Here is a 16,955-nt window from a genome sequence, read left to right as displayed (position 1 = left end):
GCATGAGATGCTGTGATGCAGCACAGATATTTCTGTCTTGCACAAGCTTACATGGAAAAACAACTGAAGCGGGTGCAGAAGGCAGAACACATTTAGTATGAAGCGGTCCTTACGGTGTTCAGTGGACAGAAAGTGTGTGTAAACGTCTATTATAATAAATGAAGCTGTCCTTAATGCAAGCGCAATGGAGAAATACAGTTCAAAAGAAGTATAATATATTAACAATAAAGAGCAGTAGTTTCTATTTTTATACATTTCAAAAATACTGCTGAAAATTGGCATTGTTTAAAATTAAAGTATTATTAAGGAAACACTGTTACATCATCCTTCATTTCATTTGGTAAAGCGCCTGTTTCAGTTGCTGAAGTATTGCGTACGCTTGCATTTCAAGTCACTGTACGCATTTAAACCATATTTTGTTGGTTCAGTCTGTTTTGATCAGTCTTTAGTTGAGGCACAGGACAGAATGAAGCCTGTATCATTTCAAACTGAATATATGCATTACAAAATAAACCAATAAATAGATACTACTTTCTAAAAAATGAAACACACTTACCAATATCCATCAGGTTCTTCACAGCGACTCTGACTGCTTGACTATCCGGGGAATCCAGCACTTGTGCCAGGAAGTCCACAGCCTGCAAGAAGAAGAACAACGTGTTCAAATAATAACATGAATAAAATCATAAACTGATCTTAACGCAGAGAACTGTCCAAAGTGAGCCTCGTTCCTGAATTTAAAGCAAGCAGATCGAAGCAGTTAAACACAGGAGACTCTTTCGCTCACTTTGCTGTGGGGACAGTGGATCTTGGCCTGTATGATGACGCTCTCCAGAGGAGTGCGCAGGATCTCTAAAAACGTCTTAATGCTGGATTTGTTTCAGCTTTTGTCTTGTCCAGATGTGAACTGATGGACTGGAGTGCTGTGGATTATTGTGATGTTTTTATCAGCTGTTTGGACTCTCACGACACTTTTACTGCACAGTGCTGCAAGATCCAGAGAGAAACGTTTGAATAACACACTGAATTCTCCATTATAAACAGATCAAACAGAGCTGACGTGGAAAACCAGAAGTAGTAATGCTAACTATAACCATTGTGTTGTGTCAGAAAGAGTCGAATGTTATTACATCATTCATTTCAGGGTTTGTACAACCTCTTGAGAGAGAAATTCAAGCTCTTTTCAAGTATTTCACACAACTATTTCCAGCACTTTAAAGCTCTAAAAATTATCCACTTTAAATGTTGTTTTCAATGGGATGACCAAAATATACTTTGTGGTAGACAAACACTTGTGCAAAATGTAAAAATACATTAAATCACCACTGTAACCAGCAGATGGCAGCAGAGAACCACTTATTGACAGTCATTTTTTTGCTTTATATTTATGCTTTTAATTTTATAAACATCAAATCAACAAGAAATCAAATTTTGTCAAAGTTTTGGCCTTTTTTGTTTATGAAAGTCAAAGTGCATTGACAAAACACAACAATCAGACGTCAGTCAGTTCAGTATAACACTACAGAAGAATATTGGTGCTTTTAATAAGAGTGAAATATACAAAATTTCCATATAAAATTAGATTTCGCACATTACCGTTGCTAAAATAAGTAAATTTTGTATGCATCTCAACTCCTGTCAAATGCGCATTACCAAGAAATAAACATGTAATATTATCAGTGCCTGCACTTATTATTACAGGCCTACAGACAAAGCCTTATTTTGTTTATATGAAGAGATTTCTTTTATTTGTGCTTTTAAATTTCAATTTAGTTATGTTATTTACATTATATTAATATTTCATCATTTAGCAGATGCTTTTATCCAAAGCGACTTACAAATGAAGACAATAGAAGCAATCAAAACGAACAAAAGAGCAACAATATGCAAGTGCTATATTGGTATATTATTATAGTGTTATATTTAAATTTCACTAAGAAACGTGCCGCATTTTGTCCAAGCAATAATAAAAAGACATTAAATTTATAATTTGTCTTAAATCTAATTTTGTTTAAAAAAAAATCGCGAGTTGAGTGAATCGTTACATCCCTAATATAAACAAAATTATTGCTAATAAAATTATATGCTCTGTGGCAGGGCTATTATAGTTAACTAAAACCATTTAAAAAAAAAAAACTTTTGTTGCTTGAAATACTGTAAATGTTTTTTAAAAAAACTGTCATTTAGGTTAGAAATACTAAAATATGTACTGAAATACACTAGAACTGAAATAAATAATAAAAACTATATAAAAATGACAAAAACAACAATTACTTAACTAAAATGAAAACAGAAAAAAAAAAAACTAACTCAATATGAATAACTATAATAGTATCTGAACAACACCAGTGTTATTTTACCATCAATGAGATACTTTTATAGTTAGGGGTGGTTGAAAGGGCAAAAATATCATTTCAATGCGCGATACTACAATAGTTACGATAAAGCAGATCGTGGAGACACTTTTATCGTCCACAATCAAAACTCGTGGTATCTAGGGATGCACGATATATCGGTATCGGACGATAAATGCGAATTTTTTCTGTTATCGGTATCGGATGATAAATGCTAATTTTTTCTGTTATCGGTAGATAAATGCAATTTTTTTCTGTTATCGGTATCGGCCGATAAATGCTAATTTTTTCTGTTATCTGTATCGGCCCGATAAGAAAATTTGGCCGATATCTTAAAGCCGATAAATAATGCATTATTTCCTTCAGAGACACTTCAGATGCGCGCTGTTCGTTTGCAGCCTTTTGTGCAATTGTACGTTGAAATATTGCGTTTATTTGATGTATATCTGATTTATCTCATCTAGAATGCGTTTGGTTAAGTTAAAAGAGCGCTTCAGTTTACCGGTGATCATCTTTAGCTCAGCGCACGCAGCTCAAACAGCAGTGCACAACATTAATAACTATGATTGGGAATGTCGTGTATATAACATTCTAATGAGAACATTATTATAATAAAAAGTTTTTAGCACGTTGTTATGGGAAGAGCGCATCTACAACAGGATCACACATTCTGACTATAGCACGCAATAACTGCGTCATTTTGTACATAAGTTGTAATATTAGGTTTATGTTGTATTAATATTAATCTCAGGATGCATTTCCTTGAGTTAAATAAGCTGCCAGCAAAACGCTTCAGTTTACCGTGTTCATTCAGCTCTTCAGCACACATATTTAAAACAGTGGTATTAATTTGTTACTTTTTCAAAATCATTGATACATTATTAATAATAACAACCACTTTTATTTTTCTCTTATTATTTTCATCAACAATATGGTTTAGTAATTAAAATCATTTAATTATTGTCCGTGCAGAGGCTATTACGTTTTATTCTATGGCGTTCTATGGCGCATTCATTTTGATTCTTTACACGTGTAATGATGTCCAGTGACTTGTTTGCATTATTTATGCATTATTTTATTTATTTGTAAGACTTTTTTAATGACGAAATTTGGTAATGGGAGAGTAAAATTATTTTTAAAACGTACACTGTTCAAACTAGGCTGCTTATGTTGAAGTGTTTGGGATGTGGCTTTTAATGATGAGACGTTTTGTAATCAGGCTCTCAAAAAGTATATAAAAATTTGGATATAGATTTATCGGCCAACATATCGGTTATCGACTTTCAAAAATAAAGAATTATCGGTATCGGCCAAAATTTTCATATCGGTGCATCCCTAGTGATATCGCACATCCCTAATTATAGTTTTAATGAGTTATTTTCTGTTTTTATTTCCATGTTTGATAAAGTTTCAGTAATTTTGTGTTATGATTTTTAACCGTTTTTTTTTTTTTTTATGTCTACATCGTTTTAATTATTTTTTGTTTTAATTTTATAGTACATTTATTTTATCTCAAGTAACACAGTTTTTTCATGGTTTATTTTTAGTTGTGGTGTGAACGAGCCTTTAAACTTAAAAGAATGATTTTCAAATGTTCGGACCTTGGTTTATTTGTAAACTGGTTCAAAATGTTTTGTTTGCTTATGTTCTTAAAAATCTTAAAATCGCAGAGAAATGCAGATCTGTTCTGCCATATGTTGCGCACCCGCATGAAACAAGAAAAAGTGTCCAGGGACTAGGTTTTATCCATCAGTAGTTGATTGGATATTGAGATGTGGGCGTCGGCCTTAAAAATGGAGGCGGATCTGAAAGAGGGCGGGATTTATGCGGACTACAGCATTGGAGAAGTCATGCAAAAATTAAATAATGAAACATTCATGCGCATCATATAACAAAAGCAATAAGACAATAACAGACTGAAAGCTCTAGTATGTTCTTGCCTGGTATCCCACGCAGTGACGGAGAGCGGGTCCCATCTCCTGCGCTACACGGTGCGCCACAGACACGGCGCTGATCCGGCGAGGCTGCGTGACCAGGATGTTGCACTCGGCCCCCTCTCCTCTCCTGACCTGCCCCTCCAACAAGAAGCGCGGGATCCGTGTGGTCTTCCCGCAGCCCGTCTCTCCTGCGATCACAACCACCTGTGAGGCCCTCACCGCCTCCAGCACGCTCTCTTTATAGGAGTCCACGGGAAGCTCCGCCCCTCTGCCAGGCCCCGCCCTCATCCACAGGCTGAGCAGGTGGTCGCTGAGAGACTCCGCCTCCTCATGGCGTAAAGCACGGTACCGCTTACCGGTGATAGCATCTGTAATCAAGTCATCATCATCATCATCATCATCATGAACGGGCCGCTGCTCCTCTTCATCCCACAGTTTCTGAACCTCAGCCTCCACTGGATACTAAACAAACACATATCAAACAGTCATGAACTGTTTCAACAATTAAATCAATATTACAGTGTATTTAGTTCTACAGCACTGCCGGATTTTTTTGCTTGTTTATTAGCTAGGTGTCCTTTTCATTCTAAACATTTCCGTTAGGGGTGTGCGATATTTATCGTCTATGATAATATCATAATTGTCGTTTCAACGATGTGCGAGCTAACATTATCAAGTATATGCAAAAAAACCTGAATGCAGTTAAAATGCCCATTTAATTCACGTTATGAAACACAAGCAAGAGTGCGTTTTCTTGAATATTACTGCTTGAGTTCGACTGCAAATACGACATTGATTTTCACAAAACAGTTTAACAAACAATTTGTTAATATTAAATATGTTGCATGCATTTTAGACACAATATCATCATTTTTTTTCTGTTTCGTCAATCAAAATAGTTCCTAATAAAGCCGGATCAGAACATTTGTGCGGTGTTTTGTTGCTGAACGAATCCGTTTTTGAATGAATCATTCATTTGAGTCAGCGATTCAAATTTCCATTCATACAGACAGTCGCTTGCTTCGCTTCTAAATGAATCAGTCATTTTGAACAAATCGTTTGAATGAATGATTCAATTAATCACTCATTAAGACACACACTTGCTGCCACCTACTGGCGGTTTTAATGTCATTTATTTATCCATGACATGCCTAAACCAGCACAAAAACACACTCAGCAAAATATGAATTATCGTTATCAAAATCCCCCCAAAGTATTGAGATAATTATTTGTCAATATTGCACACCACTAGTTTCCGTTTAACTAGACATTTTTACATTATTCTCATTATTTTCAGTTCAGTGTAATGCTTGTAATTAAGTGTTCATGCACAAGCCAAATATCCAAATAAAAATCATGTCTCCATCCGTATTCTAACACACATATTTATGAAAAATCCTTTATGTACTTCTGATTGGCCGAAGCATGGGTCCGGAGTGAGATGGTGTGTGTTTCACCTGTGTGAGGTACTCCTGAACCCTGCGCTCTAGATCTGTGGGTATTTGGATGCGGCAGGGCCGTCTGTGTCTCTCTCCAGCTTCACGCACCTCCTGCTGATGGTACCTGGCGTGAGTCAGAGGATTGTTCTGCTCATCCAGAAGCTTCAGCTCCTGTGGACCGAACAAAAGCAGTCAGTGCTGGTGCTAGATGACAAGCACAGTACTTCCTACTGAAACAGAGTAAGGCTTATCAACAGCGGCAGTTACTTCACAACTACAGAATTAGATTTTTATTGCATGAAGTTTTCTCATTTACGGTTATGAAGGTGCATGCAAAGTTTAGACACATGGCCAAAATATTGGTTACATCGTTTGTGTCGGGATCAAACCGACCATTGGGTTCCATGCGATTTGCCAAAAGTCAACAATATATAAAAAAGTTATCAAAACAGAAAACCTTTCTTGTAGGCTGTCGAACTCTAAAATTTGAAATACACAATAGCTTAAGAAATTGAGACTCGTCTTATGAAGCATTCAAAGAGAATCTGCTGTTTCTTCATCTATCTTGAGTTTCAGAGTCTGTGAACTGATGTAGTTTGTAGTTGTAGTTTTTACAATAAAGGTTTTCTGGTTTTACATGATTCTTTAGTGTTTTTCATAGAGACGGTTTGTGTCAAACTGCACGGAAACCAATTTGACATCGACACAAAAGGAGTACCGAGATTTTAAACACAACAGGAGGATTTCTCGCCAGAAATAGGTGGTTTTAGAGCACAGGGATATTCTAGAGCAGCGCTTCTCAAATTGTGGTTTGCAGAGTGAAAAAATAGGTTTTCACAAAGTTTGATGATGGTGCATTTACTTACACCCCAGCAATAAGTTCATTCAAATTCAGTTAACAAGTTTGTTGGTGCACATAACTTGTATTAATATATTTCTGACATGATGCACAACCAGTGTGGCACAGATTACACTTGTGTTTCCTTCAGCAACGACATGCAAAAATAAGCATAGCACGACCTGTGTTGTCTGATTCGAGAACAAATGACTCTCGTGAGCCAGTTCCCTAAAGAAATGTATGTGCATGTTTTCAACCCAACCTTAAACCGGAGACAAGCCAGTGCTGCTGCGTTTGACTCCGCCTCCAGTCTGCGACGGCCATCAGCGGTAAAGGTCATCTCCTCGGGCCAGCGTACGGTCAACTCACACGTCTTTACCTTACCACCGGTAGTTCTGTACTGAAGCAGCTCCTACACGGGAGAACAGAGAAACAGAAACACATAGGGATGAAAAGCAACAGGAGAAAAAAGGAAATCGATGTCTATCTGTCAGATGTGTGTGCTGATCAGTAATGTTTATAACTTACTCTGACTCTATTGGATGATGTGGCCACCTGAATGATGCTGCCAAGAAGTGCCTTTGGCTTTGGAAATACGGAGAGCGCCTCGATCACTGCTGGATCCTCTTCTATGGGCCTATAGCACATCAAACATCAGATACAGATGCAGATCATGCCAAATGCACAAACAAAGATATCAAACAGCATGTCATATTTATACGAAAGGATGATATTGAATCATACTATAGGTATTCCTGTCTGCTCTTGACTCCTACCACACAAGCTCTCGTTTACCACTTTGTCTACGCACGACATCAATTTCCAGAATATATCTACACTGTGTAGTAATGATGTGTAGACAATAAGCTGACTTTTTTCTTTATCACTGGGAAGCATCAAGTTGAAAGTACAGAAAGGGCACATGGAAAACTGGAAAAAAATAAATAAATATGCATGGCTCCTCGGTGATAAAGTGCATGCATTCAGATCATGGTTCATTCAGGGTGGAGCAGTGAGTTCGATCCTACAAACGCGCTTCTCAGAAAGTCAGTTCAACATTTATTTAAATATTCTATTTATGAATAGGAAAATTGAAACATTCTGGTTAACATGGCTTTCTTGCACTTGTATCTCTCTAAACAATGGATGGCTTTTTTTTTTTTAAATGTGGAAGTTAGCAGAAATACGTTAACGCTTATTTACACAAGGATTTATGGCATAATTAAAGGCCTATTTCAAAAGTTTACATGATTTTGTGATCTTTTTTTTTACTTTTTAAAAGAATAGTTTACCCAGAAATTAACATTTTGTCATCATTTACTCACCCTCATGTCATTCCAAACCTGAATGAGTTTCTTTCTTCTGTTGAACATAAAAGAAAATATTTTGAAGAATGCTGGTAACCAAATAGCTGATGGTCCCCATTGACTCCCATAGTATTTCTTTCCCTACTATGGAAATCGATGGGAACCAACAACTGTTTGGTTCTTCAAAATATCTTCTTTTGTGTTCAACATAAGAGAGAAACTTATACTGTTACTGAAGCAATTACTGATATGACTCAAGTCATACAAATTAACAAATGGGGTACCTCAGGGCTCGCTCCTTGGCCCCATCCACTTTTTAACATACATAAAAATCACTAGGACTTATTAATCAGGCACATTGCTTTTGATTACAACATAACTAACAACAAGCTGACATTACTGATAACATCTTTAATATATCCAACAACCAAGCGCACATCCTTGCAAACGTATTTTGTCTGTGATCTATTCCAATGTACATTACACTACATATTTGTCATCAGCTAATATTTCATATTTATTTTTTGGCACATTGTGTTTACTGTTTTCAACCTATGTGCCCAGTATTTGATTATATGGTGACTACAATCTTATTGTGCATTTTATTACCCAACACACTTGTATATGACTGGAATGACAAACTTAAAATAAACTCGGCTGCAGTATTATGGCAGAGTATTAGCCTACCCTTGGGCTCTTTCCTTCTGGGTTTTCTTCTGGAACGGCAGATATTTAAGACGATCATGGACCGCCACATCATCTTCATCTTCCCAGACAGACGTCTGCCTCCCTTTCCGTCTCGTCATTCCTGTTACAGATGGTTGCGTTCCTTGACTGAGGACTCCCAGCTCCTAAAAACACAATGCAGAATTTACAAGATTGCTAAACATTCAAATAGTGGTCTAATAATCTATAATTTTTTGTAAACAGCACAGAAAACAAACCTTATTTGTGAAATTTCACATTTTAATGGTTAAGTGAATCAAGACATGGTTTTAAAAGACTTGGAATAAAGTACACAAGTAGTATGGACAAGTTTTATGAAACTTTTCTGGTGCTTTTGCGTCTCCATTTATGGTTATTATTACATGGTAAAAACTGAAAAACACGGCCTTGAGAATTTCTTCTTTAGTGTTCCAAGAATGAAGGGCGGTCACATCGGGACATATTTTGGAACAACATTTACATTTTCATCTTCAGGTAAAATACTGAACTACAGTTCAGTCACCATATAGTTCACCGAGAGATGAATGATATTGAATGCAATGGGAACAGATTTGGAGAAATGTAGCATTGCATCACTTGCTCACCAATACTGCAGTGAATGGGTGCCGTCAGAATGAGAGTCCAAACAGCTGATAAAAACATCACAATAATCCACAGCACTCCAGTCCATCAGTTAACATCTGGAGAAGACAAAAGCTGAAACAAATCCAGCATTAAGACGTTTTTAACTCAAATACGAGTTCATAATCCATAATAACGCTTCCTCCAGTGAAAAAGTGTGCTGGTGTGAATCAGGAGAGAAATCTGCACAGATCAAGCAGCGTTTAAACAGCTCTAAACAAATACGTGACTGGATTTTAATGTGAGAGAAAACAGCAGATGCACTTTTTCACTGGAGGAAGCGTTATTATGGATTATGGACTCGTATTTTAGTTTAAGTATTTTAGTTTTTGTCTTCTCCAGATGTTAACTGGTGGACTGGAGTGGTGTGGATTACTTGTGGATTATTGTGATGTTTTTATCAGCTGTTTGGACTCATTCTGACGGCACTCTGTATCATTCTGACGGCACCCATTCACTGCAGAGCATCCATTGATGAGACACTGATGCAATGCTACATTTCTACAAACCTGATGAAGAAACAAACTCATCTACATCTCGGATGACCTCAGGGTCAGCATATATTAAGCAAATGTTAATGTTGGGTTGAACTGTTCCTTTAAGCGTATCACACACAACAGTCTTACTCGGAGTTTACAGAGAGCCGCGGCTGCCGCGTGACGCTCCGCCTCCACCTTCCGCGACCCGAAGCCCTCGGTCTCGATCCTCTCGGGCCAGTGAAGCGTGACTGTCGCTCTCTAACAAAACACATCCAACACAGTATAAAAAGGTCAAGTGCACGAGAAATAAAACGGCATACCATAACCACAGAGTAACATTCGATCAAGCTATAGAATACACCGATTCTCTGAATGATCTCTTCAGACGCATCTAACCTTGACTTCTCCATCGGTGCAGCTGTACTGGATGTACTGGGACAGATCGGACAGACCCAGAGATTTGGACAGTGTGGCGAACAGGAGGTTCTTCGGCTGGGGAAACTCGAGAAGAAGATCAGGACGACCTGTACGCACACGTGAGATGATAAAGCGCTCGTCTCGACACCCATTAGTCTGCTGCGTGATGTGTCTGTGTTCTCACGAGTCTTACCTTTGTGATCCGTTTCCGGCGGAGAGCGCCGATGTTTATGTGTGACACCAACTTTAGTCCTATAATGACACACAGACGTCCAGTTTGACCAGATGTCTTTATTAACTTCTAGAGTTTTTCTCCTTAAAGTGACCAGTGCGCGAACCCGCATGAGTGCCGCACAGGACGCCGCCATGTCTAATGTCTTCTTCGGCGCTTTTGACGGGAAACCTGCTGGCGGTAGCGCCGCCTACTGGAATTGTGTTCAAATATGGAATTGTATCTTTCATATTAACAAATACATAAAACAAGATACACAAAGACATGTAATTCTGCTCCAGTGCACATGTAATCTACTCCGATAATAATTTGTGTTATTGTAACAGATACATTTTTGCATTGTGCAGCTTATTAGTACAAGTAGCTCGATAAACACAAATAAAATTAAACTCTATCCTAACCTTTTTTTCTCTTCTTTTTTTTTTTGATGCTAAAAGGCTTAAACGTATTACATGGAAGTCTGAGTATCACACTCCTCTACAAAAACACTGTCAAATGACAAAACAGATTTTTTTTTTTTTTTTTTAAAGTAATTTATTTAAAACAAATCCAAGATTACAATGGAAATATAGACTGAGAATGATAAACTGACAAATGTTTTTCCTTCTGAACAAGAGCAGCTACTGCAACCGCTACAATCTTAATAAAACACAAACAAGTTTATATGTTTAAGTGAGGATTAAAACATCTTCAGTCAAGTTTCCCTTCACAGCAATGTTCCAGCATCATCACAGAAGTGCAATATAACAAACCACGCTGCTTTACTTCTTCAGCTAGCAGCATTGAGAGACCAACGTTCAGATCAACTGAAGGATTTTGTAAAAACAGTTTGCATCAGACCATCATTTTCATCATGGACATGCTGCGCGATGCTGACAAAACACTCAATAAATACATCAAATATTCTATTAAAACACAGTTCTTAATTAGTTTCTCAGGTAAACACTAGCAGGTGCTTCAGCATCATCTTCTCTTGAGGCTCTTTATTTCATCTTCACAGTTCTCTAGCGCTAGCAATTTTCATCCGCTGTCAAAACAAACACCAAATGTCAAGACAAACGAAAAAATTATTTTTTGGCAAAATCATTTTTTTCAGAATTAATTAATATTAGAATATGCATTAAATCTATTAAAAAAAAAAGTGTGATAATGTGACAAAATATTTCTATTTCAAATAAATGCTGCAGTTTAGTAGCTCTATTAGTGAAATCTGTTGACTTTAGCAATCTTTGTTGCATTATATGCCAATGGCGACTGTTTAAAAAAGGCAAAAAACACTTTTTTCTGATGTTTAATGTCAGGAATTTCATATCCTTTTAGCTTTTGTTTCTTAACAAACTTTTCCTTTGGTATCTTAATTTTTAAGTCCCTCTATGGTTCATTTCCAAAGACATATGGATTTCAGTGCGAGTAAATTGTACACATTTTCAGTGGCCAAAAACAGCTTCAAAAACAGTCCGTTATGCTGCTCGATACTGCAGTCTGGTATTTGCCATCACACTCATTTAATTCATTATCATAATCATAAACACACTGGTGTGTAGCACAAATAATTTTTTATAAAACGGATAGTTCCGGTGCTTGATTCTGATTGGCTGAGCCGCGTTCGAAGCTGTTGTAAATAACTCTACAAAGTAACATACACCTTTGTTTACGTTTGTCTGTTGCTCGGCAACCACTTTGTTGCAACCACAACTGATTCTGAGGAGCTACATTGTTTGGTGGAAGAATACTGTTTTTATTAATATCATTACACTTTATTTGCTCTGTTTTATTCTGTGAAACCTTACTACATATATGGAATAACCATTTTATAAAAGCAATAAGCCCCGTGAAGTCGTGGTTTACAGTGAATTTATAACAGCTAAGGGGCATTGTTTACTGCACTTTGTTATTCTTCTAATCTCACATTGTTAAAGAAAATACCTTACTGACTAAAGCTAGATTGTACAGGCATATTCTTCAAATATCTTCTTTTGCATATAAAACAGCATAAGGGTGAGGAAATGATGACAGAACTTTAATTTTGGGTTGAATTATGCCTTTAAATGTCGTGCACAACATCACCAATGCTTACATTACAGCCCAGTCTGAGCGGAGTCAGTCATGTAGGAACAGCACAGAATAAAGCAGACGCACCTGGAGGCGGCTGGCAGAGATCGGTGATGTTAAAGAGCGTGGTGTGGTTGCTGATGGAGTTACTGACCACGCAGCTGTAGGTGTTTTCATCGTGATACTCCACATCCAGAGGCAGAGAGAGAGAGCTGCTGAAGTCAGAGCCGCTGACGCTGGACACTAAATCACTGCCCTTAAAGAAGGACAGAGTCGCTCGAGACGCATTGCTCACAGAACACACCAGGACACACGCTGGACCCGCAGATCGTTCTGATGCTGTCGAGTTCTGTGAGGAGCCAGCGCTGATGACGGGAGCCGAGAGAGGAGCTGCAATACATAGAACAATCTCAGACAGCAAACCCATCAACCAGAGTCTCGAAAAACACTAAAACATAGCACAGTTACAGCTTTGGACATCTAAAACATGTGACGCTGCAGCACAAACGCAGTCGCTGGGGTATATTTGTAGCAATAGCCAACAATACATTGTATGGGTCAAAATTATCCACTTTTCTTTTAGGCCAAAAATCATTAGGATATTAAGTTAAGATCATGTTCCATGAAGATATTTTGTAAATTTCCTACCGTAAATATATCAAAACTTAATTTTTGATTGGTAATATGCATTGCTAAGAACTTCATTTGAACAACTTTAAAGGTGGTTTTCTCAATATTTAGATTTTTTTGCACCCTCAGATTCCAGATTTTCAAATATTGTCCTATCCTAACAAACCATACATCAATGGAAAGCTCATTTATTCAGATTTCAGCTGATGCATAAATCTCAATTTAAAAAAATTTACCCTTGTGACTGGTTTTGTGCTCCAGGGTCACATTATTTTTTTTTCTTACCATAGACTTTAACATCAAACCTCTTGCGGGAGGTCTTTCTGTCATGGATGATTGTTAACTTATAAAGTCCAGAGTGTTCAGATTTGGTGTTTTTAATGGTCAGCGATCCGGTCTGATGGTTCAGTTGCAGTTTGTCTCTAAACGGCATCTTTCCACTCACAAATACAGAGAACATGTAGGACCATTTCATGAGCTCTGCTATCTGGCTGTCTGGACTGTCAGGTCCAAACACCCACACGATGTGATCGTCTCTCCGAACCGTGCCAATGTCTGTGTGCAGAGTGAGCGAATCTCCCAGCATAACCCTCACGGTCTCAGTGTTATCTGTGTCTGCGCCGAACACACCTGAGAAACACAAACAGCCTCATCCATCAGATGCTCAGCTGTGAAGCCTGGGGACAAACGGAGCCTAAAGCAACTTTGACTTCGCTAAAAACAAAAATATGATCATTATATTTTTTGAATCTTTCTGACTTTTGCTAAATGTATTCATAATAACATGCACGTCTTGTGTTACAAAGTTTTTAAAATGCCTGTGCACATTTTGGTGAAAAAAAAAAAAAAAAAGATTAAACATTATATGCAGAATAATTTTCTGTTGTGTTTTACCTTTTCCTGATGAATCTCTCTATTGCCTCTCATGACTAAATATCTAATGAGTAAATATCATTTATGCATTGGCATCAATTTATATTTTACTATTACTGCACTGCATATGAAGGCAGATCTTTTATCTACTATTTCATACAATTATGTGTTTACAAGCACTGTACATACATTTTTACAAGCATCTATCAAAAATTATTCTTGTTGGGTTTCCATATTATATGAAGACTTTCCATAGACATACTCGTTTTTATACTGTGCAAACTGTATTTTCATTCCCCTAATCATCACGCAAAACATTTAGCATTTTTACATTTCCAAAAAACAAGCGGTTTTCCTCATGAGGATCAACTAAATCTCCCCACAAAGTCAAAAATGTCAGGTTTTACTGTCATTCTCTGTCTAAAGAAAATTAAATTAAGCAATTAAATAAATAAATAAAGTTATGCTTTGTTCTAAAAATGTATTTAAAATATCAGGTGGGTAAATTGCAAGTAAATACAAACAAAAATAAATGATAGTCAATTTGAGTAATTTATTGCTATATATAAATTTTTGGCGGCAATTTGACCCCACACATTAAAAACATGATTGAAATGTGCACATAACAGCAAGGTTAAGAAATCATTGCATGCACTGCTAACTTAATCCAAGCTGAGAACATTTGATTTTTAAACAAGATCTGGCTCAAACTTTCTAATAAGCTCCACCTTACACAGCCATGCGCAACATTTGATTGATGTCATTATTAAAAAAAAGACAAAGATGAGGAACAGTTTTTCTTGTTGAATGCATGGAAAGAGATCATGTTTAAATACAAGAAACCGTATTACTTCAAACTGAACACTTACAGCAGACGTGCAAAAACTAGATCAGATGCCATTTAAAAAGAACAGAACTTACCGAGCAGTAAGCAGAGGAGAAACGCGGATTTAGGAATCATGCTCGCTTCGAGAGCTGCTCTCAGGTGTGTGTTCAGAGTGACTGCTGGTAAAGATATAAACGGGTAGATTGTGTAAGTGTGAATTGTGTGTGTGTGTGTAGCGTCAGTGATCCGAATTAATATCAGCGTCGGATCGACTCGTGTTTACACCTGAAGCGTGTTTGAGTCAGAGCCGCTGGATGAAGAACCTTTCCACTGGTTTATAGTCGCTTCTTCTGAGGGACAGGAATGTGTGTGAGGTCAGATTTCTGCTTTCTGTCGAAAATGCTTTGCTTCGATGTTGAGCTGAACAATTGCCACGTTGAACACAAACTATTAAACACACTGTAGGCTACTTCTATCCCTTGCAGTCTTGTTTTTATTCCAGACAAATGCCCTTATTAATATCTTTTGATGAATATTGTGAAGTGCCTGGCATTTCAAAACATTTGAAGGCATATTTGATTCATATGGACACTAAAATGGCAATTAAACCAATACAGTGAGTCTGATTCATAACATTGCCGGGTTTAATGGCTTTGACATGAGAATGGCAGAGTAAACCTTATTTTAATGTGTTTTTTGTTTCCAGTTATAGTAACGAAACCTTTCACAGAACTATCTGCACTGTAAAAGTCCGTCTTTGTTGCCCTGCTGCCTTAAAACATTGTTAACCTGACAGTACATTTTAAAGGTGGAGTCAACCTTTAGTTATTTACTTCAGTTGACTTGCATATTACTTCTCAGACCAGTCAGTGTTCATGTGCTTGGGTTAAAGGGTTAGTTCAGGCTAGATCTGTATTAATGCAGAAGAATTTGAAAATGCATATTTTTTGGTATATTTTGAGATTTTATTTATTTTTTGTCCAACAAAAACAGCTTTTTAAAGATGCTCTCTTTGAAGTAAACTAAAAAACACACATCTTCGTGTTCATGATGTGTATTGAACCCACACACACACACTCACACACTCACACTCACACACACACTCGCACGTACACACACACACTCTCTCACACACACACACACTCACACACACACTCTCTCACACACACACACACTCACACACACACTCTCTCACACACACACACACTCACACACACACTCTCTCACACACACACACACTCACACACACACTCTCTCACACACACACACACTCACACACACACTCTCTCACACACACACACACACACTCACTCGCACACACACTCACACACACACACACATATATAATATTATTATTATTAAAGTGAACAGCAGGTACATGATAATGATGTTGCTAAAGATAAATGTTACTTTGTATGATCTTTATATTACTTTTCTGACAGAATATTTATAACAGATAGTTGTGTTTTAGACCATATAGACCTGGGGCCAGTTGCATAAAAGGTTTAGACTGGTCTTACAAGTTAGTCATTTAATTTTTTTCTTTAAGACTGCTCATCATTTTTTAAAATTTGGTTACATAAAGATGTAGATTAGTTTACGTTGAATCCAAAAAAGTACCCTTTGGCTGACTGCTGGTAAGAACAGAAACATGTAATGTGTTTTATAAGCTTAAAAGATATTAATAGAGTCACGCCGCCCACAGTTTGGAGCATAATTTGGAGTTGGCTTCCTTGACAATAGGTTATTGTAGATTAAATAATGAAAAAAATTAGAAGACAATTAAATCTGATGCTTTTTAGTTGCGGGAGTTATTTGGTTAGTAAACTATTGCAGACATGATCAAAATAACATATTTTCTTAAATTTTAACTCAATTTAATTTTTTATTTTCTTCAGTATTAAGATGTTGGAAATAAATGTAATATATATTGTGATATATATGTTATATATTATGATATGTTAAAGAAATACTTATTTTTCATTTTATTTTATTCACAAATACAATAGTATTGAAATTAAATCACACGTTTAAATAAAATCATGAAGAGATCTGATATTTTTTATTATTGTGTTTAAGTCTAAGGGACGAAACTAACGATTTGAATTGAAGAGGACATAACAGAAGACATAATGAAGATTTAAACAACTTTTGCTCTTGAACGAGAGAGACTTTTATTTTAGCTTGACGTCATGACGTCACGGGGACGGTGCGTGCTGCGTGC

General features: G+C 36.9%; 2 protein-coding genes across 2 annotated transcripts; both read right to left on the bottom strand.

The window, feature by feature from the left end:
* Nucleotides 1-4,265: 4,265 nt before the first annotated feature.
* Nucleotides 4,266-10,709, bottom strand: LOC107708864 (putative ATP-dependent RNA helicase DHX30). The gene is made up of 8 exons (XM_016513230.1): nt 10,312-10,709; nt 10,098-10,225; nt 9,849-9,959; nt 8,563-8,726; nt 7,097-7,205; nt 6,831-6,980; nt 5,749-5,901; nt 4,266-4,753 (listed from the first exon to the last, which is right to left on the bottom strand). Exons 1-8 carry the CDS (start codon nt 10,484-10,486, stop codon nt 4,280-4,282), a joined length of 1,464 nt encoding a protein of 487 aa, XP_016368716.1. The 5' UTR covers nt 10,487-10,709; the 3' UTR covers nt 4,266-4,279.
* A 1,680-nt stretch (nt 10,710-12,389) lies between these two features.
* LOC107708866 (SLAM family member 9-like) lies at nt 12,390-15,130 on the bottom strand. The gene is made up of 4 exons (XM_016513233.1): nt 15,017-15,130; nt 14,827-14,910; nt 13,318-13,662; nt 12,390-12,792 (listed from the first exon to the last, which is right to left on the bottom strand). The coding sequence occupies exons 2-4, from the start codon at nt 14,864-14,866 to the stop codon at nt 12,455-12,457; spliced, it is 723 nt and encodes a 240-aa protein (XP_016368719.1). The 5' UTR covers nt 14,867-14,910; nt 15,017-15,130; the 3' UTR covers nt 12,390-12,454.
* Between the last annotated feature and the right edge of the window lie 1,825 nt (nt 15,131-16,955).

The sequence above is a fragment of the Sinocyclocheilus rhinocerous genome, unplaced genomic scaffold (assembly GCF_001515625.1).
Source record: "Sinocyclocheilus rhinocerous isolate Xijiao unplaced genomic scaffold, SAMN03320098_v1.1 scaffold6137, whole genome shotgun sequence".
NCBI lineage: Eukaryota > Metazoa > Chordata > Actinopteri > Cypriniformes > Cyprinidae > Sinocyclocheilus > Sinocyclocheilus rhinocerous.
This window is presented reverse-complemented; position numbering and strand designations above follow the sequence as displayed.